The 20,883-nt window shown below is 43.0% G+C and overlaps 2 protein-coding genes across 4 annotated transcripts in view; one reads left to right on the top strand and one right to left on the bottom strand.

Annotated features, from left to right (window-relative positions):
• RAF1 (Raf-1 proto-oncogene, serine/threonine kinase) overlaps positions 1-4,532 on the top strand; it is a 64,075-nt gene extending 59,543 nt beyond the window's left edge. For all 3 annotated transcript variants that reach the window (XM_019645992.1, XM_019645990.1, XM_019645991.1), the window contains 5 exons: positions 666-712; positions 2,187-2,305; positions 2,655-2,786; positions 2,927-3,061; positions 3,502-4,532. In XM_019645992.1, coding sequence (XP_019501537.1) covers positions 666-712; positions 2,187-2,305; positions 2,655-2,786; positions 2,927-3,061; positions 3,502-3,645 — 577 coding nt within the window. In that variant the 3' untranslated portion in view covers positions 3,646-4,532. The remainder of the gene's footprint in view (positions 1-665; positions 713-2,186; positions 2,306-2,654; positions 2,787-2,926; positions 3,062-3,501) is intronic.
• The window catches only part of MKRN2 (makorin ring finger protein 2), a 38,522-nt gene continuing 22,137 nt past the window's right edge, over positions 4,499-20,883 (bottom strand). Inside the window, exons 3-8 of the mRNA XM_019645993.1 lie at positions 19,696-19,877; positions 18,171-18,475; positions 16,648-16,862; positions 13,775-13,885; positions 6,139-6,283; positions 4,499-5,959 (exon numbers count right to left, since the gene is read on the bottom strand). Of these exons, the coding sequence (XP_019501538.1) occupies positions 5,822-5,959; positions 6,139-6,283; positions 13,775-13,885; positions 16,648-16,862; positions 18,171-18,475; positions 19,696-19,877 (1,096 nt within the window). The 3' untranslated portion in view covers positions 4,499-5,821. The remainder of the gene's footprint in view (positions 5,960-6,138; positions 6,284-13,774; positions 13,886-16,647; positions 16,863-18,170; positions 18,476-19,695; positions 19,878-20,883) is intronic.

The raw sequence follows: 20,883 nt of genomic DNA, 5'->3' as shown, positions 1-20,883 counted from the left end.
GTGTGTTCATGCCCTTCTTGGCTAGCTCAGAGCAGTGCCTCTGAAGCGCCCTGTATGTGGAGGAGCGGGAACGCCTCATACCCCCAGATGTCGGGGAGCCTAAGCTAAAGCTGTGCTTGGAAGTGCTGTTTAAGAGCTCATGTTCTACCTTACATTTTAAGAAAGAACCAATCACAATTACTTTTTAGAAAAAATTTAGACATAAAATTCACTGCTTTGAAGTGTACAATTCAGAGTTGTGTAACCATCACTATTTTTGAAACATTTTGATATGAGATCTTTTGTGTCTGGCTTCTTTCATTTAGCATGCTTTTGAGGTTCATCCATGTTGTAGTATGTATGAGTACTTCATTCCTTTCTATGGCTGAATAAAATTCCATTGTATGGATATATCCTGCATTTTACTTGACAATCAGTTGATGGACATTTGGGTTGTGAGAATTAGTTTTTTGAGTAAAATTGATGCTTCAAGAAGAGTCGCCCCATTTGTGCTGTGGCCTCACCTTTAGATAAATGACGATGTGGCCCCGCCTGAAACAGCACAGGGCCAATCCCTGTAGCTCCAGGCCTTCAGGTGGTTTATTATTTCATAGCAGAAGTCTGACGCTGCTTTCTTTCTACCCATGCCCTTCTCACTGTTTTTAATAGTTGTTTTCCCTTCACAGCTATTTGCATGCAAAGAACATCATCCACAGAGACATGAAATCCAACAGTATCCTTTGGTGGTGGTTTCATTTGACTACTCAGTTCTAAATTTAGGAAAACAGAAGGGAGACTTTTAAAGTTTATCTCAGCAAAAAGTGACCTTGGGAAGATTTCCACAAGAGTTGAGATACGTGTTTGGCTTATGCTTGAAATAGGCCTAGTTTTATTATGCTGTTTATTACTAAATTTAACTTGGGGGATGGGGCTTTTTGTCTTTTATGTTTTTTTTTTCTAGTTTTTGGGGAATGTGTGTATGCATCTGGTCAGAAAGTAGCTAGCTGCAAGCCAAATGTTGCAAGATTTTCAAAATTACTATTTAAAATTGTTTTTCTTAAATGCATAGTAGTTTCCTTAGAGGTCACTGCTGGACTCAACCATTCCCCTTTCTAAGAGGTCTTTAATGTGTTTTTATAGAAGAGGAATGAATTAAGGTATTTTTCACACTAAGGGGCAGGAAATGTAACAATTTTATATCTGCCTGCCTCCCTCTCCCCCCCAGCCTTTCTCTTTGAAAGGATTGTTGCATTACAGCTGAACTTTGCTACTTGGCCAGTGAGAGGGTGTGACATTTGTGTTGAGTCGGATTATGTGCCCTATTTGGGGCACATGTTTGAGGCATGGAATACCTTTTAGTGGTGGGTCTTTTGAAACCAACACACTATGCCATGAAAGCAGACACCACAGATTTTAAGGTGGTGTGAATTCTTGGGCATCGGCACATCACAAGTCAGCCTTAAACTGCCTGACTTCTTTACCCAGAAGTGAGGTGAGTTTGGCTCTGATTTTGAAGTCACCGAGTGGTACCTGTTCTAGTGAGAAATGTCTTAGGACAGGAGTGAGCGCTCAGTGAGGGTTTTACTGTTTGGTTATTCACGTTGCTTCAGTTAGTCATCTCGGGCAGAATGCAGGCAGAAACCACTCACTGTCAGCAGTCAGCAGGCCATGCTGTGCTCTGAGGAACACTGGAAGGCAGCCTGTGCACTTAGAAATCTTGGGTTTTTGTTTTTTTTTTTCCTTATATATCTCCTCAGGAAAACATAGCACTATTGAGTGACTATTACATCCTATGGAGAACTTCAGTCTTTGGTCACAGCGTTAAGAGCTTCTGGTTTTGATCCCACAAGCTTTCTTTGAAATGACCTAAGAAGTCTTGGGGTTTAAGGCACATCCCTTATGTGGGAAGGTCACAGGCCAGGGACCTGGCACCTAGATATGTAAATGGGGAGAAGTAGCGGGGGCAAAACTGCCATGTTTTTGGCTGGAGTCAAATCATCTGGTTCCCCGAGCAATCCGTGCACGCCTCCTGGAAGAAGGGGTTTCAAAAGTACTTTTTAAAAACTTCAGAAATCCTGGCAAATCCAGTGCAGAGAAGGCTGGACAAATGGGAGGGGGAGAGATGCTGTACCAGTAGGAACTTTGGGAAGTTTTTCAAAATTAACTTGACCATTGTTTTGAAACCAGAATCCTTAACAAGCATTGAGATATATTTCTCCATGAAGGCCTGACGGTGAAAATTGGAGATTTTGGTTTGGCAACAGTCAAGTCACGCTGGAGTGGTTCTCAGCAGGTGGAGCAACCTACCGGCTCTGTCCTGTGGATGGTGAGGCAAGGGGCCCTGGAGGTCTATGTGCACACATGAAGCATTTCTCCACATTCCCCCGAAGTCTTGGCCTCCTTAGTGACGCTTTCAATGACATCATAGAGCCTGGGGTGAATTTGGGTTTCCTAGAGGAACTGGCGATAAGAACCATGTTGAACCATAGCTTGGAGGAGTCAGGTGATAGGAAGTGCCGATTCCAGGGATCCCAGAGCTTGAATTACCCAGAGCCTGAGGATGTTGGCCCTTTAGGGAAATGCTGTAGAGGGCAGAGGAAAGGCCAGTGAAGAGCATAGCCTGACCCTGATGTGTGTGTGGCCCAGATGGTGATGAACGCCCTTTGTCCCTGTAGGCCCCCGAGGTGATCCGAATGCAGGATAATAACCCGTTCAGCTTCCAGTCCGATGTCTACTCCTATGGCATTGTGCTGTATGAGCTCATGACAGGGGAGCTACCTTACTCCCACATCAACAACCGGGATCAGGTAGGTGCACTGCCACTGAAGGTCCCGCCCGCCCCTGTGGGAGCCCGAGCCTCCTGCCAGTCTGAGCAGCAGGAGGGATGGGGAGTTACTGCTTTCACTGTTTCTGCACCCTTTCCCTCAACTGTTTTTTTCCCCCTTAGATCATCTTCATGGTGGGCCGAGGGTATGCCTCCCCAGACCTTAGTAAGCTATATAAGAACTGCCCCAAAGCAATGAAGAGGCTTGTCGCTGACTGTGTGAAGAAAGTTAAGGAAGAGAGGCCTCTTTTCCCCCAGGTAAGACCTAGCTCAGCGGTTCTCAACCTGTGGGTCGCGACCCCTTCACAGGGGTCGCCTAAGACCATCGGAAAACAAAAAGATATTTACATTACGATTCATAACAGTAGCAAAATTACAGTTAAAGAGTAGCAACGAAAATAATTTGATGGTTGGGGGTCACCACCACATGAGGAACTGTATTAAGGGGTCGCGGCATTAGGAAGGTTGAGAACCACTGACCTAGCTGAAGGGTGTTGGAACTGATAAAATTAAAGCAGCTCTTAATGACAGAAATGAGGGGAGTGTTTTTTGTTTTTTTTTAATAGGGAGGGGCTCATGTTCTCCACAGGATGTTATAGGTGGGATGGGGAGAACAGCCTGTGTCTGAGCTCCTGAGGAAAAGCTGTGCTCTGGAAACACCAGGACCCACCTGAGACCATTTTGTGGCTTTGTTTCAGATCCTGTCTTCCATTGAACTGCTCCAACACTCTCTACCGAAAATCAACCGGAGCGCTTCTGAGCCATCCCTGCACCGGGCGGCCCACACTGAGGATATCAATGCCTGCACGCTGACCACGTCCCCGAGACTGCCTGTCTTCTAGCTGACTTTGCACCTGCACTCAGGCCATCAGGGGAGGAAGGGAAGTCAGCAGGCACCACCTTCCTGCTCCCTTTCTATGGGAACAGAGCTCGTTTTCAGAGAAGCTGCTGCTAAGGACCTCCTAAACTACTCACAGGGCCTTAACTTCACGTTGCCTTCTTTTCTACCCTTTCTGGCCCTGGAGAAGGAAGCCATTCGCAATGCTGGTTTGTCCTGCTCCCTCCCTGCGTCCCCCATGCTCATGAGCTGAGCCTTCTCCAGATGCACGACTGGCGGCTGGTGGCAATACAGGATCAGGGGCCCCATTGGTTGGCTAAATGAGTATTTTTAGGGCAAGAAAAAAGCACTCAGAGGGAAAATGAAGTTAGCAGGCAAACCTCAGATGGGGGGACACGTGGATTTTGAATATCAGCTCCTATAAGGATTGCTTATTACAGGAAAGACTTTTCTTCAGAGATAGTGGTGTGGCACCAAACAGGTAGTTTTGCACATAATGCACCAAACAGCCCAGGACTGTCGAGACCACGGCCGCCTGAAGGAGTCTGCTTTGGTACTATGGAACTTGATTTTGGGGACACTTCCTTTTCTTGGAGGTCTCCAGTGCATTTGGGATGGTTTCCAGAAGAAGCGCTTGGCCTGCCCTGCCCGGTCTCCGCCCTCTCAGGGAGCAGTTTTCCATCAATGAATTTTGTCTTCCAGGAGCTGCCCCTATGGGGCGGGGCCACTGGGCCAGCCTTGTCTCAACAGTCACATCATGTGGATGCAAGGAAGCCAAGAATACAGGTTTTCTTGATGATTTGGGTTTTAATTTTGTTTTTATTGCGCCAGACAAAATACAGTTACCCCCATGGTTCAATTATGTTATTTTAATAAAATAAATTAAATGTAGGCTTAATGCTGTTTCTTCCTTTTAGAATAATATTGAGCTCACAGTGTGAACGCTCCATTTGTTCATCCTTTCTGGAGCAGGATTCAAGAAGCAGGAAATGGGCCTAGAACCTCTGCTGGGAGTGAATTTAATTCAGCCTTTTTCTATGCTCTTTGTCACCTTTCACTAAAGACAATAAAAACTATGCAAAAAGCACTCTAAACTCAGAACTCAGGTAAGAATAGACCTTTTTCTACCCACTCTTTAATGCATTTTACAAAATATTTGGTATCTATAGCTGTTTATAAAAATAGATAATTCAGGCTTAGTGAGTTCTGAGTCACAAGATTATGCTCCTTCAATTAAAATCACAACTGATGACAGAAGACTCATACTCACTTCAGGACCACTACTGGGTCCATTAAATGTTTACAAAAGTTCAAATCAAAGCCAGGTTTTACAGGTAATACTAGATAGCTCGGGCAGGAGCCACACACAAGAGCACGTGTGCACCAATCCCTTAGTACGATTACCCTGGCACCCATGCCCGCAGAGGAGAGCTGGGTACACGTTCCTGGAAGCATGTATGCAAGGCTTCCTCGGATCGTGGCCCCAACACCAACCAGAAACGAGGGGCCATACCTCTCTCTGCCACCTGTACTTCCTGCTACTTCACGAGCTTCCCTTAACAGGGAAGGTGGTGTATAGTTTACTTTGCTTACTGAATATATAGTAACAAGACTCCTGCTTTGATTTGGGACACTAAAGAGTCCTACATAAAGTCTTATGCTAAGGTGTGCAGTGCACACTTTTTGTTTCTGGAAAAGCCCTATACAGATCAAGTGTTGACCACACACTAGTTAAGCACACTAGAGAAATTCACTATAAGGGAATACTTTTTAGGGGTGAAGAATCCTTTGGTAAGAAAAAGAATCTGCTTTAGGGACAACTGCAAGCTGACTGTTTCTAAGGAGTTAAAAGCTCATAAAGGACAAGAGCCAGGTTGGTTTTAAAAGCAAGCAATCAAAACAGTCTAGTCTGGCTGGTTAGTTGGTCCCCCTGAGGAGCTTGAGGTGCAACTAAGATATCAGCTATAAAAGTAGTGACTCCATATACTTGTTAGCTTATTTTATATCTTTCACTCTTCTCATGGCTGTAATGGAGAATGGATGAGACCACGGTTAAATACAACCCCACTCAAATCCAAGCAACATGTCACCTTGGGCTGCAGTAAAGGAAGCTCTGCACATCCTGCCTTGGGGCAGGCTCAGCTGGCAGAGCCCAAAGTGCAGGGGCGACCATTTGTTCTTCAGGGTTCTGAGGACTCCACTCCCGACAGGTGCATGAAGAGGTCCCCAAGCTCGGTCATGTCGACATCTTCAGTGCTGGGGACATGCTGGCTTTCTCGGTTCTCGATGAAATCCCACAGCCGCACTGAATTAAAGAACTGCAAAAACAGCCAGCAAGCATGCCTAGTTATTATAAATGGCAACATTAAGAGTGGATAGCTTGTTTTTCTTTTGCCTGCCCCATCCCTGGCTGCCAAAGTGATTAGAGAAAGGGCCAGGAGCAGTATCCGGAAATGCCCACGGGAAGCGTCCCTGATAGAGACAGCAAAGTCCTTACCCTCACAGTGCCTTCAGAACTGAGCTGTTTCCGAGGTTTCTCAGGCTCTGCTAGCCGCCCATCAGGGTAAGCATGGCGGTAAAGACATTTGCTTCCAAACGGGCAGGTCCCCTTGCCTTGCTCAAAGTATTTACAAGCTTTTTTTCTGAAAAGCAGAAAGAAAAAAATCAAGATAGTGGGAGAATCTAGGGTCCAGATGAACCAATACCTTCCTCCATCCTGCCTCCGATGCCAGAGCTAGGCCAACCTCATGTTATAGGTATGGACACTGATTTCCAAGCTGGATAATAATCCCACTGTCACATGTGGCCTCACACAGAACTTTGAGCCTGCAGTCCTCCAAAAGGGAACCTTAGGCTTGATCGCTCCTCTGGCCAGCTGTCATGGGCTCCAAGATTGTGAAGCTGGACTACTGGCCTCGGTCCCCAGTCCCCACCAGGAACTCCACCCAGGGAAGTTTCCCATCCGCCTGGCCAGCAGTGATGTCAAGATGCCCACAGGAAGCCCTGACTTAGGAGTCACAGTGAAAGCAACACATTTAGCCGCCGCCTAAAGTTACAGGTCTCGTTTCAATCTTCCTGGGTCCCCACCTTCTAGAGCAGGGTTCTTAACTATGTGCTACAGTCTCCCAGCCCAGCACACTGGTTTTAAATGCATAAAACAGGTCTACAAAACACAAGTATCAAAAAGTTTAAAAATTTCCCCCATCTTTGAACTATATCCACAGACCTCTATGTTAAGAACCCCTGTTCCCGAGGAAAATCACAATCTAATAGAGAATTCCCATTTCTTCTTCCTCAAATGAAATTTTCATAAATGATCGCAAGTTGAAGAAGAGATGCCCCAAACCCCAGAGGGCCACCTGGGAGTGTTCAGGAAGGGAAGATGCAGGAAGAACCAAATCACAGCAGAAAGGTGGGCTGCTGCCAGGGGCAGCTGGGGTGTGTGATGGTGGCAGGAGACAAGGAAGTGAACTCCTTGACACCAATGTTTCTCAGACAAGGGCATGGCAAAGACCAGTGGCGAAGGTCTCTGAGACCTCAGAGCGAAGCAAAGCAAAGCGACCGTCCAGAGAGAAGGAGCCGCCGGGCTCGCCTGGGTGCTACTCCACCAGGTCTGATTCCAGCACAGGTGCCTGGGGAGTGGACTCAAACAGGTGTGTGGACCAGACGCCTTCCATGGTCGCCCTGCCCCCGAGTTTCTGAGCAGGTCTTCAAATAACTGCTCAAGGGCGAGTTCTTACCAGAGTGCTGGACATCGGCTTTAATAAACGCATCAGGCTGAAAAAATTATTCTCTAGTCCCCACCCCCACAATAATTGTTCTTTTTCTTCCCCCAGCCTTATCTGGTCACTAAGGACAACAGCCTTCTGTTCACACTCCCTTTGTTCTCAGCTCTCACATCCAACTGTTTACTTCTGCTTCCAGAGCACCTCCCCAATCAACCTGTCCTTTCAGCTCCCATACTGCTGAAGCCATTAGGGACGTCATCCTCTTTGGCCTGCCTCCCCTCCCACCAGGTTCCAACCTCTCACACTACGCAGAGGAGCTTCTCAAAATAGTGCTGTCATCTGTTTTGCCCCCTTGGACTTGACTCCAGTCTATCTACCCTTGTGGGAGTAGGTCCTACCACATCCTCTGCTTCAGTCCCAGTGACCACTCCCACTGCTCCCCCAACATGAAATTCATACCATTCTGTACCCATGTCATTCTATTCACCGACTTCCAACCTCTAACACACAGTGAGAGGCTATTCATGCTTCATGGCTTTCCCCGACACTCCCACCCATGTGGATCCAAGTGCTTTCTCTGTTGTGACACCTGGCTTGGGCCTCTGATGAAGAATTTGTCACCAGAAAACGTATCATTGCCCTTCTGTAATTTACCATGAAATTATCTTACTGATGTCTACGCTATAGCCCCCACTGGTGCTTAGCTTGAAGGTGCCTGGCCCATAGAGCGTGCTCAGTAAATATTTGTGGAATGCATAAAAAGAGTCACCAATGGAAACCAAAGCCAGGAAAGACCCAAACAGCAATAATGTGAATTTTCAGACTCCAGCTGAGCTCCTTCCTATAGGCTGGACCCCTCTGTCTGCCACTCCTGCCCTCTGGTGGACACATGAGAAACCACACAAGGAAAAAATTGTGAAACAGAAAAATACCAAGCCTTTAGTAAGTAATTGATAAGCAACTTAAAGGGACCTTGAAAAAAGGTAACATACAGTTCTACTTTTAGTAAGCTTCTACCAGACCTGACCCTCCTGCAGATAACTAGAAACAAAAATATTTTTAAAAGACCTGAAGGCACTGAAGAATAAACAGCAGCAGGAGGATTCTTCAAAAGATTAGACACCTGGAAGAATGGAAAGGCAAGGAGTGCGTTATCTTCTTAGAAAAAAAAGCTTTTAGCCTAGAGCAGGTCAAAGTCAGGTTGTCTGTGCAGGGTAGCTAAAACTGCAGTGGAAAAACCCAGTCTTTTTGGCCTGAAGAACCAAAAGAACGAGTTGGAGGGAAATCAGCCACTGGAAAAAGCAGCAGTCCCACAAAGAAAAGGGCCTGAGGGGGTGTTCCAAACACTGTGCATTAACTCTGCCCAAATCTTCACTTCAATGAAGATTTGACCTTCACTTCAATGCCCCGGGATAAAAGAACTGAACTGAGACTTGAACTGCTGCCCAAGAGTCTGAGTCTGAACAACTAACCTGCCTATTATTGAGTTCAAGAGACGAAGATTTCAAAGCAGCTACTATAAATGTATTCAAGATGATGAACAGAGGGAAAAACAATGAAAAGAAATGAACAGAATCCAAGACCTGTGGGACAATATTCAAAAATCTATCACATGTAATTAAGAGTCCCCGGAGAAAAAAAATAATGTAGAAAAAATAAAGTAGGCCAAAAGTTCCCTAAATTTGGTGAATGACATAAACTTTCAGATTCAGAGAAAACCAAGCGGTACAATATGAAGAAAAGTACTCTTTGGCAAAATATCAAACTGCTGAAACCCAGAAGAAAATATTAAAAGCACCCCAGAAAAATGACACTACAATCTAAATTACCTGTGACTTCTAATCAGAACTGGTGAGGGCTAATAAGCTCCTAGACATTGGTCTTGGCAATAATCTTTTTGGATTTAACACCAAAAGCAAAGGCAACAAAAGCAAAAATAAACAAGTGGGATTATCTCAAACTAAAAGTTTCTGTACAGCAAAGGAAACCCATTAACAAAACTAAAAGGCAACCTACTGAGTAGAAAATATTTGCAAACTATTTATCTGATAAGGGGTTAATATCCAAAATATATGAAGAACTCATACAACTCAATAGCAACAATAACAATCCATTTTAAAATGGGCAGAGGAGGGCCAGCCGAGTGGCGCGATGGTTAAGAGCTAGCTGGCTTGAGACGCCAGAGGGCCCCAGTTCGGATCCCACATATGAGGGCCAGTGACACTGCCCTCTACAGCTAAGATGCTGAACAACAGCTCAACCTGGAGCTGGGCTGCCGTGAGTTGCAGGCGACAGCAGGTGGGTTGCCATGGGCTACCGTGTGTAACCAGCAGCCGCTGTGAGCAGCCGTCCAGAAGCCGGCAACTGATCTGCAGAAGCCGGCAACTGATCTGCCTCGCCCGGGAAGAGCGCAATGATGGTGCCAACTTGGGCCAGTGAAGCAACGTCCTCCACAACTAGACTGAAGAACAAAAACGACAGCAACTTGTCTGTTCCCCTTCCCCCGATTCCCCAGCACTGTTCCCATCCCCCCAATTCCCCAATAAAAATTAAAAAAAAAAATCACAAGATACCACCTCACACCTGTTAGATGGGGTATCAGCACTCCCATGTTCATTGTAGCATTATTCATAATAGCCCAGGTATGGAAATAACCTAAGTGTCTGTCAACAGATAAATGGATAAAGAAGGTGTGGCATATATGTATACAATGCAACGTTATTCAGCCATGAGAAAGAAGGAAATCTTGTCATTTTGTGATACCATACAGTATTTGTCTTCCTCTGTCTGGCTTGGGCAGTATGCTAAGTGGAATAAGCCAGACAGAGAAAGACAAATACTGTATCGTGTCACTTATATGTGGAATCTGAAAAAAGGTCAAACTCATAGGAACATAGAAAAGTCTATGCCAGAGGCTGGGGGCATGGGGGAAATAGGGAGCAGTTGGTAAAAGGCCTGATTATAGTGGAACAACATTTGCAAAGTGCTAAAAGAAACAAACTATTAAACTATTAGAAATTGCAAAAGGAGGCAAAGATGGAATAGCACTGATCAGATCAATATATTCAATGACAATATCCTTTAAGAATGAAAAGAAAAGCTATTTCTCTGATATATAGAAAAGAATTAATCACTAGCAGATCAACAAAATGTTAAAGGCAGTTCTTCAGATTGAAGGGAAATTACACCATCTGGAAGGAATTATATACCAAAGAAAGGGCACTGGAACTAGTAAATATGTAAGTAAATGTAAACAACTTTTTTTCCTCTTTAAAAAATACACAAGCTTTTAAAGGCAAAAAGTCATATTACCTTGCACAGTTCTAATGTACGTAAAATATCACATTCATACATTATAACAGTAAAGTTGCAGGGCATAAAATCAATACACAAATACCAGTTGCCTTTCTATACACTAAAAACGAACTATCAGAAAGAGAAATTAAAATAATTCCATTTACAATTATGTCAAAAATAAAATACCTAGGAATCAATTTAGCCAAGGAAGTAAAATAAAAGACCTATACTTGGAAAACTATAAGATGCTGATGAAAAAAATCAAAGACACAACTAAATGGAAAGATACCATATGCTCACGGATTAGAAGACTACTGTTAAAATGTCCATATTACCCAAAGCAATCTACAGATTCAGTGCAATCCCTATCAAAATTCCAATGGCACTTTTCACAGAAATAGAACAAACAATCCTAAAATTTGTGTGGAACCACAAAAGAGCCCAAATAGTTAAAGCAATCTTGAGACAGAAGAACAAAGTTGGAGGCATCACACTTTCTGATTTCAAAGCTGTACTACAAAGCTCATCAAAACAGTACAGTACTGGCATAAAAATAGACACACAGATCAATGGAATAAAGAGCTCAGAAATACACCCACATCTATATGGTAAATCTATGACAAAAAAGCCAAGAATATACAATGGGGAAAGAACAGTCTCTTCAATAAATGGTGTTGGGAAACCTGGACAGATACATGCAAAAGAATGAAACTGGACCACTTTCTTACACCATATACAAAAATCAACTCAAAATGGATTAAAGACTTGAACATGAGACCTGAAACCATAAAACATAGGGGATAAGAAGCTTTTAACTATGCGATGAACAAGGTCTGAGGATATAATACAAAACATGGTGATTATAGTTGATAACACTATATAATTGATATTTGCTATCAGAGAATTGAAATGTTCACACACACACACACACACACACACACACACACACACACACACACAGAGACATGTGAGGTGATGCTGTGCTAATTAACTAGATGAAAGGAATCCTTTCACAACATATATTCAATCACCATGATGTACACTTTAAGTATCTTACGATTTTGTCAGTTATATCTCAATAAAGCTGAAATTTAAAAAAAATTATCCTGTGCATATATGTATATATAATGTATATGAATTATGTCTGTAGTTTAAAAGGTGGTAATGAGGTAATTGCATATTATATCGACAGTAGGAATATGAATTCTGCCTGTGAAAATATTAAGAGCATATTGTAGCTCCAAGAAAAACCATTAAAAAAAAGAGGTAAGCTAAAAAACTAAGTTAAAATGGAATTCTAAAAAATATTATAATAGCCAACAGATGGAAACAGCACAGGTATCCAAAATGGTAAACACACAGCTTTACACAGTTCTGATCTGCATAATTTCAGTTACCATGTGTTATGGTTTGAATGTGTATAGCCCCTAAAATTCATGTTGAAATCTTAATGCCTGACACAACAGGATTAGGAAGTAGGGCCTTTAGAAAGTGATTAAGTCAAGAGTGTGGAGCCCTCAAGAATGGGAGGTTCTTATACAAGAGACCCAAGAGAGTCCCACAACATAGGGGCGCAGTGAGAAGGCACCAGCTATGAATCAGTCCTCATTAAAGTCCTCATTATAAAGTGGGTCCTCACTAGAACCCCACCATGTTGGCATCTTGATCTTGGGCTTCCTAGCCTCTAGAAGCATGAAAAATAAATTTCTGTTGTTTATAAGCCACCCAGTCTGTGGTGTTTTGTTATAGCAGCTAGAATGGACTAAGACACCATGTACAGTGAGTTGAATAGTGCCCCCAGAAGACATGTCCAAATCCTAAGCCCTGGTACCTGTGAATGTGACCTGATCTTGAAAAAGGATCTTTGAAGATGTGGTTAAGGATCTGGAAATGAGATCATCCTAGAATACTAAGAGGGTCCTAAAACTAATGACACTTGTTCTTACAAGAGACAGAAGGGGGAGAAAGAAACACAGAGGAGAAAATAAAGGCAGAGACTAGAGTTATGCTGTCATCTGCCAAGGAACACCAAGAACTGCCAGCAGCCACTAGAGGCTAGCAGAGAAGCATGGAATAAATTCTCCCTCAGGGCCTCCAGCAGGAACCAACCCTGCCCAGACCTTTATTTTGGACTTCCAGCTTCTAGAATTGTTAAGAGAATACTTGTAAATTTCTATTGTTTTAAGCCACCCAGTTTGTGGTAATTTGTTACAGCCGCCCTAGAAAACTAATTCATTATGGTTTAAATAACACTTGTCCTTCAAATTTCATGGTTCAAATTTCAATGACCGCAATACATTAACAATGAGGAACTGCATAAAGCACAAATGCATGACCTACAAAGCCCTACAACTTGCCCCTGCCCTACCCCAGTCCCTCTGCTGTGTCTCCAGTGCTCTCCCCCAATTTGCTTCTCTCATCCAGCCACTTCTTGCTGTTCTCTGAACAAGGCAGACATGCTTCAGACTCAGGGTTTTTGCAGTGACTGTTCCCTCCATCTAGTGTTCTTCTCATATCAACATGGCTTGCTGCCTCACCTTCTCTAGGTCTTTGCTCAGATGTCACCCCACTGAGGCATTCTATGATCTCCCACACTAAAATTGCAATCCCCTCACTTCCTGTCCCCATTCCTGGGTATATTTCACTCCTTACTTCTGACCACCATCTACTGTATAGTTTCCTCATTTATCATTTTTATTATTCTTACTTATTTTCTTTCCTTCACTAGAATGTGACTGTGTGAGGACTGGGATTTTTGTCTGATTTTTTCGTGCTGTATCCCCAGCAAATAGAAAAGGCCAATCATACAGATCTTCAATTGATATCTGTTGAATGAATGAATGAGCACAGATGACAAGTCAAACTCAGCACCAGAAACAGGATTTCTAGGGGAAATTGCTTAGCTTAGAAACTAAGTCCACTGCATCATGGCTTTGCTCATCTCTGCATCGCCAAAGCCCAGCGTGATGTCTGAGAGAAGGAGACGCTGAGTGGCTCAAGCCCCCAAGACCACATTCTTGGGAGGGAAGGGGAGGCTCTGCAGTGACGGTAAAAACAGAAATGAGCCAAGGAGGGCGCCAGGATCACACCTGGACTCAAAGCACTTACCCCATTCCCTGTTTGAAAGCTTCAATCAACTCGTTCTTTTTATTCTGATCTTCTACCCAATACACACTTGGAATTACAAACTCTGATATCACACGGCATTCTGGACAAGACCTGAAATAAGAATCAGGTTAGTACAGGAGAGATCAAGTTACAAATCCTGTGCGCCCTCCACCACTAAACCTCTTGCTCAAATGCGTGACCACTCCAGATGTTTCCTAACCAAACCTTATTTACTGTTAAAAACATGTTTTTCTCAACAATAAAAAGATCACCCAGTTTTAAAATGGGCAAAGGATTTGAGTAGGCCTTTCTCCAAAATGGCCTAAAAGCACAGAAAAAGTTACACAATATCATTAGTTATCAGGAAAATGCAAGTCAAAGCATTTTGACAAATAAAACACCACTTCACATCTAGAATGGCTAAAATCAAAAATAAAGACAATAACAAGTGTTGACGAGGATGTGGAGAAATTAGAATCCTCATACATTGCTGGTAGGGATGTAAAATGGTTCAGCCACTCTGGAAAACAGTCTGGCAGTTTCTGAAAATGTTAAACATAGAGTTACCATATGACCCAATATTCCACCCCTAGCTATTTATCCAAGAGAAATGAAAACAAACATATGTCCACACAAAATCTTGTACATGCATATTCATAGCAGCATTATTCATAATAACCAAAAGGTGGAAACCCAAATGTCCGTCAAATGATGAACAGATAAAATGTGGACATCCATACAATGCAATATTATATGGCCATAAAAAGAAAGCACTGGTATATGCTACAACATGGTTGAACTTCGAAAACATCATGCTAAGTTAAAGAGTTAGCCAGATACAAAAAGGCCAAATATTTATATGAAATGTCGAGAATAGCCAAATCCATAAGTCAGAAATGGATTGTCAGGAGCTGGAAGGAGGGAGGAACGGGCAGTGACTGCAAATAGAAGTTTCTTTTTGAGATGATGAAAATGTTCTAAAATTAGGGTGTGGTAATGGTTGAACAACTCTATGAATGTACTAAAAACCACTGAACTGTATACTTCTATCTTAATAAAGCTGTTATTTTACCACACAAATGTGTGACTTTAGGCAAGTTACTTGAGTTCACCATACGTCAGTTTCCTCATCTGTAAAATGAAGATGATGATCATAGGGTCTCTGAGAGAATTATAAGTTAATGTGTGTGAAGTTTCTAAGACAGTACATAGCATGCAGTAACTTCTCAATATGAGTTAGCTCTTTCTCCTACAACCCTGTCCCACTGTAGAATTTAAGAACAATTGACATATGTCAATTGTATCTCAATAAAGCTGGAAAAAAAAAAAGAAGAACCCTGTGTTGGCTCCACAGAGCAGACCCTATGTATCAGACATTATGTGAAATGTTTTATATGCTTTATTCCATTTAATCCTCAAGTAACTCTATTTTACAGATGGGGAAAAAAAAAGAAGCTTAAAAAGGTCAATAGGCAATTGGGCTAAGGGCAGAGTGCTGGAGTCAAACAGGCCAGTGCCATTAACACCTTGTCACACAGATGATACCTGGTGAATGTCCCCCCAACACCTTGAAAGCTTGGCAGGAACTGTTACCCACACTTCAAAGGAAAAGGCACTTGGGCTCAGGAAGGGTGGTGATGGGCCCAAGCACCAGTTATCCTCTGCACAGAAGCACCTCTGGAGGACAAGGGAGGGCTTAAGAGTGGATGGAATGAGATACCACCTCACTCTGGTCAGAATGGCTTTCATCAATAAATCAACAAACAACAAATGTTGGCGAGGTTGTGGAGAAAAGGGAACCCTGGTGCACTGTTGGTGGGACTGCAGATTGGTGTAGCCACTATGGAAATCAGTATGGAGATATCTCAAAAAACTGGGAATGGAACTACTTTATGACCCAGTAATTCCACTCTTAGGTATCCAGAGAAACCCAAGATGCTAATTTGAAAAAATATATGCACCCCTATGTTTATTGCAGCGCTATTTACAATTGCCAAGACTTGGAAACAACCGAAATGCCCATCGGTAGACGACTGGATTAAGAAGCTGTGGTACATTTACACAGTGGAGTATTACTCAGCTATACAGAAGAAGGAAATCTTACCATTTGCAATGATATGGATGGAATTAGAAGATTTATGCTAAGTGAAATAAGTCAGTCGGAGAAAGACAAATATCATGTGATCTCACGTATATGTGGAATCTAAAGAAGTGAATGAATGAGCAAAGTAAACAGAAATAGTCTCAGAGATATAGAGGAAAAACCAATGGTTGCTAGATGGGAGAGGGTGGGGATGAGGGAGAAGGGGAAGGGATAAGACAGCATGAATAGGTAACTACAATATCGTCACAGGGATATGAGACAATTTGGGGAATATAATCAACAATGTTGTAAATATTTTGTAAGATGTCAGATGGGCATGTCTTGTTAGGGAGACCACTTCATGGATGGTGTAGATGGTGTAGATGTTTGACCACTGCACTGTATACCTGAAGCTGAATAATATTGTATGTCAACTATAATTTTATATATATATATATATATATATATATATATATATATATATATATATAATATATATATGTATCTATATCTATCTATCTATCTATCTATCTATCTATCTATGGTCATGGGCTATGGAGTATAGTATAGGGAATTGAGTCAATGCAATTGTAATACATATGTACAATGTCAGAGGGGCAATAGATTGGGGGAGGGGGTTATCACTTTGTGAGGGGTAAAAAGTATATCTATTACATTGTTTTGTACACCTGAAACTTAAAAAAACAAAACAAAACAAAAGTGGATGGAAGAAGGTCCCAGATCAAACGTTCCCCCCTGCTTCCACAACTAAGACCCATGCTGTACTTACTTAATGATTGGGTTCTCAAACTGCTTGGCACACCTCCACTGCCGGATGCAGGACAAGCAGTATGTGTGATTGCAATTGGAGAGAATCCCAAATCTCCTCTCAGAAGCAGACGCCTTCTCGAGGATCACTTCCATGCAGATACTGCACACTTTGTCCTGACTTGCCTGGAAGGCAAAGGCCTTTTCCATCTCGTGTTCGAATGTCGACATGCAGATCTGAAGTACAGAGAGGAGGGAAACCTTCTTAGGCTCTGGGCTGCTGGGGAGCGGCAAGAGCCCGGGAGCAGCTGCCAGCCACACTGCACAGCCAAGAGCAGGAAGGAACACGGACCAGGGCTGCTTTAGGCGAGGCCCAGCAATCCCTGGAGTCCGGACACAAAGCTCTCTCAGACCACAAACAGGACTTCAAAGCATCACTGGCCCAGGCCCTTGCTTTCTAAGCATGATATGGTCACCTCCAATTTAGAGCTGAGACCACAGAGGTCCCAGAAGGTTAGAGTACTGCTGTGGGATCACAGAGTTTCCAAGGACTGGCTGGGACCCTGGTCTCCCGGTTCCTCTGGGCACCAGCTTTCCTTACTCTGAACCGCACTGATAACAGAAATGCCAAATGATCCTCAACTTGAAATGCCAGGCTGGTAGTCCAGAGTCAAAGGTAAGCAGCATCACTTCTCAAGAGAACAAACTGCTTAATGAATTCATTTATTCAGTAAGTAGGTGCTGCATACTATCCATGTATGGTACTGTGTATCAGTCACTGGAGTCAATGAAAACAGTACAAAGACCTAGGGAGCTCATGGAGGACAGGAGATAAGCCAACATGCGCAGCACAATGACCTCCACACACCCAGGTAGAGAGGAAAGCTCTAATTCTGTGCTCACCTCAGCACTCCCCGGGGAAGACAACGCAGACTCCACCCCCTTTAAACCAGGCCGCCTCCTCCTCAGGGGCTCTAACACTGCAGCTGTGGGCTCCTCCCCTTCTCTTTTACCCACCTTCAGAGCCCAGTACAAGCACAGAGCCCGGTGTGAGGCAGCGCTTCCTAAACACTGGGACCTAATGACCTGGAAGGTCCCTTCCAACACTTGGCTCCTCAGATTCTATGATTTGGGGTCCTCAAATTCTCCAGAACTCAGCCTGGCTGGATCACAGCCACAGTGATATGTAAACCTAGAGAGGGAGGGTAGGGAGGGTGTATGTGTGTGTGTGTGTGTATGTATGTATCTCTCTCTCTCTCACATACAACACACACGCACATACACACAATCCTCCTGAGGTAGACTTATTCTCTGAACTTTGCATAGTTTTGTTTCTAATACCTGTTCTTTTTTTATTTATTCTAAATAATCAAGAATTGGCAAAATGACAACAGGAAAAAAACTTGAAAATACGGTTATAAATATGCCAGGTACATAATGCATGTATTATTGGCAGTAAGATGCTTGCAGAAATACCAACAATCTTGTCACTTAGTGCATTTCAAATTTCTTAAAGCGAGTTCATACAAAGGCTTGCAACTTTACCTTCTCATGAGCTTTCCTTTGCTCTGGGTCGAAAGGGTGCAGGACTCGTAACCGACAGATTTCACACACTTGCCCATGCAGGTATATACAACTGTCCCCAAATCGGCACTCCCCAGCGGCTGCATAGGGGCATAGCTGCTCCTCGCTGTTGTAGGAGCTACCGGCTTCTAAGTCATCAAGGCCACTCCTGATTGCATCTAGGTAGGAATGAGGCTTCATCTCCGGGTTGCTCTGGGGGTCACTGCCACCTCCTGGATTACTTACCACACTTGGGTAAGCCTTTTCTTCAGCCATGCCAGAGAGATCTTAATACAAAACACATAACACACACACAAATAAAAACTGGCCCAACCATCCTGGTAAGCAGTTAGTCAAAACCTAACAAATTAAGCAACTCTGACCTTGGGAATTCCACTCTTGGGAACACATAGGAAAAAACAGGCCAAGAAGGAAAAATAAAAGGGATAGTATAAAATGTTCATAGTGAAATTACTTATAATAATTAAAAAACAAAAAACATAATTGGGAACGTAGGGAAATAGCAAAACATACTATATTTACACAAAAGAACTTTAAAGTTGCTATTTAAAAATGGCAAATATGGCAATGTCAACATCTGGACCAGTTAATACTAATACATACACACACACACAGACACATACACACACACACGTAGACATATGTATAGATATATAAAAGTCAAAAGGAATTTAGAATGAGGTCAATAGAATATAGTGGTTAATTTTATATGAGTAAAGTTACCTATCATTTTAAAGTGAACTAGAATGAAAATCTGGAGCACGTCTTTGGGTCCTGAGGTCAATGTTAAATTGCCTGATGGGCCCCCTTCTCACACCTGGAGCGTTCCCCTTCCCATCACACACACTTCTGGCTTTTTTAGAGGGGACAGGTTTGACTGGATTGATTACTTGTTTGCTTAGGATGGAATTTGCCTATCTTATGCCACATAATTCCGGGAACTAGAAATTCCTCCACGTGCTGAGGACCAGCCAATAAAAACGTTTATGATTTGTAGCCTTCTTCCTCCCCAAACCCTTTTCCAGGGTACAGACCACTCCTCAAACCCCAACATAGTATTGTTACAAAGATGCAACCTAAAATGCTCAGCAGGAGAACTAAGACTATGAACTGACCTAGAAGTCAAACAGTGATACATGCTCTTTATCCAAAAATATGTACCCTTGTAATGAACAGCTTGGTGCTTCTCAGAACTGGGCAACTACCCTGTGCAGATGGCAGTTACGTGCTGACAAAAAGGTCACTTTATATTTTGCCAGGCCAAACTTGGGGCTCAGCCCAGCCTTGGGCACAACGCTGGATGCATCATCCGAACACTAGCCAAATGAAGCCCATTCTCAGGACAGATCTGGTGTCTCTACATTCAAACACCTTGGAGGGGTATTAGGTTAGCAGTACTCTTGACAAGAGAAGACCAGAAAGAAACATCAAGAACAAGCAAGACTGCTTCTCAAAAAGAGGCAACAAAAGGATTCTGCTTACTCACTTCGGTCTCTAAGTACCAATGTTCTCTTTTCACGTTTCCCAGGCTCATGTAAGTTAGTTTTCACAATAGATACAGTGAGGTCGGAAGGCGGCTGAGGGCTGTGGAAACTTGGGGAGGGCACCCCGTGGGGCACGGTGCCCACAGCACCACCAGCTGCAGCAGAGGGCCTTGTGTGGTCGTATCTAAACAAAACACACAGCAGATGCATTATGGACACATATGGTCACACGTCTCCCACCCTGTCCAGAGTGAACGTCCTTCCTTCTGCTCCATTTGTGGAGGTGGAGAATGAAACAATCTTTTCCTATCTATTAATTGATTAAAGACTTATCAATTAGTAAGAACTGTCTGGCAATTCAGGATGAGTGGTACCTTGCTGTCTATCACCTATACCTAATTGTCCTTGTAGAACTCGAGTGGGACAGACACACTGCCCCAGACCACACAGAGACCCTGAAAATTCTAGACAGATGTTGAACTGAAATCTCCTGACACTCAATCCAGTGCTCTTTTTGGGCAGGAGTCCCCACAATGTTCATGATGGACAATGTAACAGCTGGAGACCAGCCTTTCCTGGGCTGTCTCTCTGGGCATCCACTGGCTGGGGGAGGTCAAGGTGGCCAACTTCCATCATCCCCAGCTGGCCAAAGGAGGGAACTGGAGGGAACTTTGCAGCCCAGGAAGGAACAGAGCAGCTCTCCACTACAAAAAGACAGGAACAGGTTTCTGGAATATTTTTAGAAGTTACCAAAGTTGCCTACAGATGTGAATGGAAAAAAGAAAGACTCTCTATGCACATAAATGTTTACTGCAGGGATACTCACAGCAAAAAATTGGAAACCACTTAAATATCTAATATAGGAATACTTAATAAAATGATGGTTTGTTAACATCATAAAACGTTATAAAATTACAGCTAGGAGATAAAGTAGCAGCATAGGAAAAAGCTTACAACATGTTAAGTGGGGGAAAAAGCGAAATACAATAATCTTATATATAAGTGCAATTTTATAACTAGAGACTCAAGAATAAGGCCTGAAAAGTGATTTTGAAAAATTAAATTTTTAGGGTAATGAAATTGAGGTTTCAAAATTATTTGCCATACTTTTTGTAATGTTATCATATTACTTTTAAATTTAAATTTTCCCTCATCAAGACCCATGCTCCAAATGAAGGATCTGAATCCCC

The sequence above is a fragment of the Hipposideros armiger genome, unplaced genomic scaffold, assembly GCF_001890085.2.
Source record: "Hipposideros armiger isolate ML-2016 unplaced genomic scaffold, ASM189008v1 scaffold_96, whole genome shotgun sequence".
Taxonomy (NCBI): domain Eukaryota; kingdom Metazoa; phylum Chordata; class Mammalia; order Chiroptera; family Hipposideridae; genus Hipposideros; species Hipposideros armiger.
The sequence above is the reverse complement of the archived record's forward strand: the minus strand, read 5'-3'. Positions and strand labels throughout refer to the sequence as shown.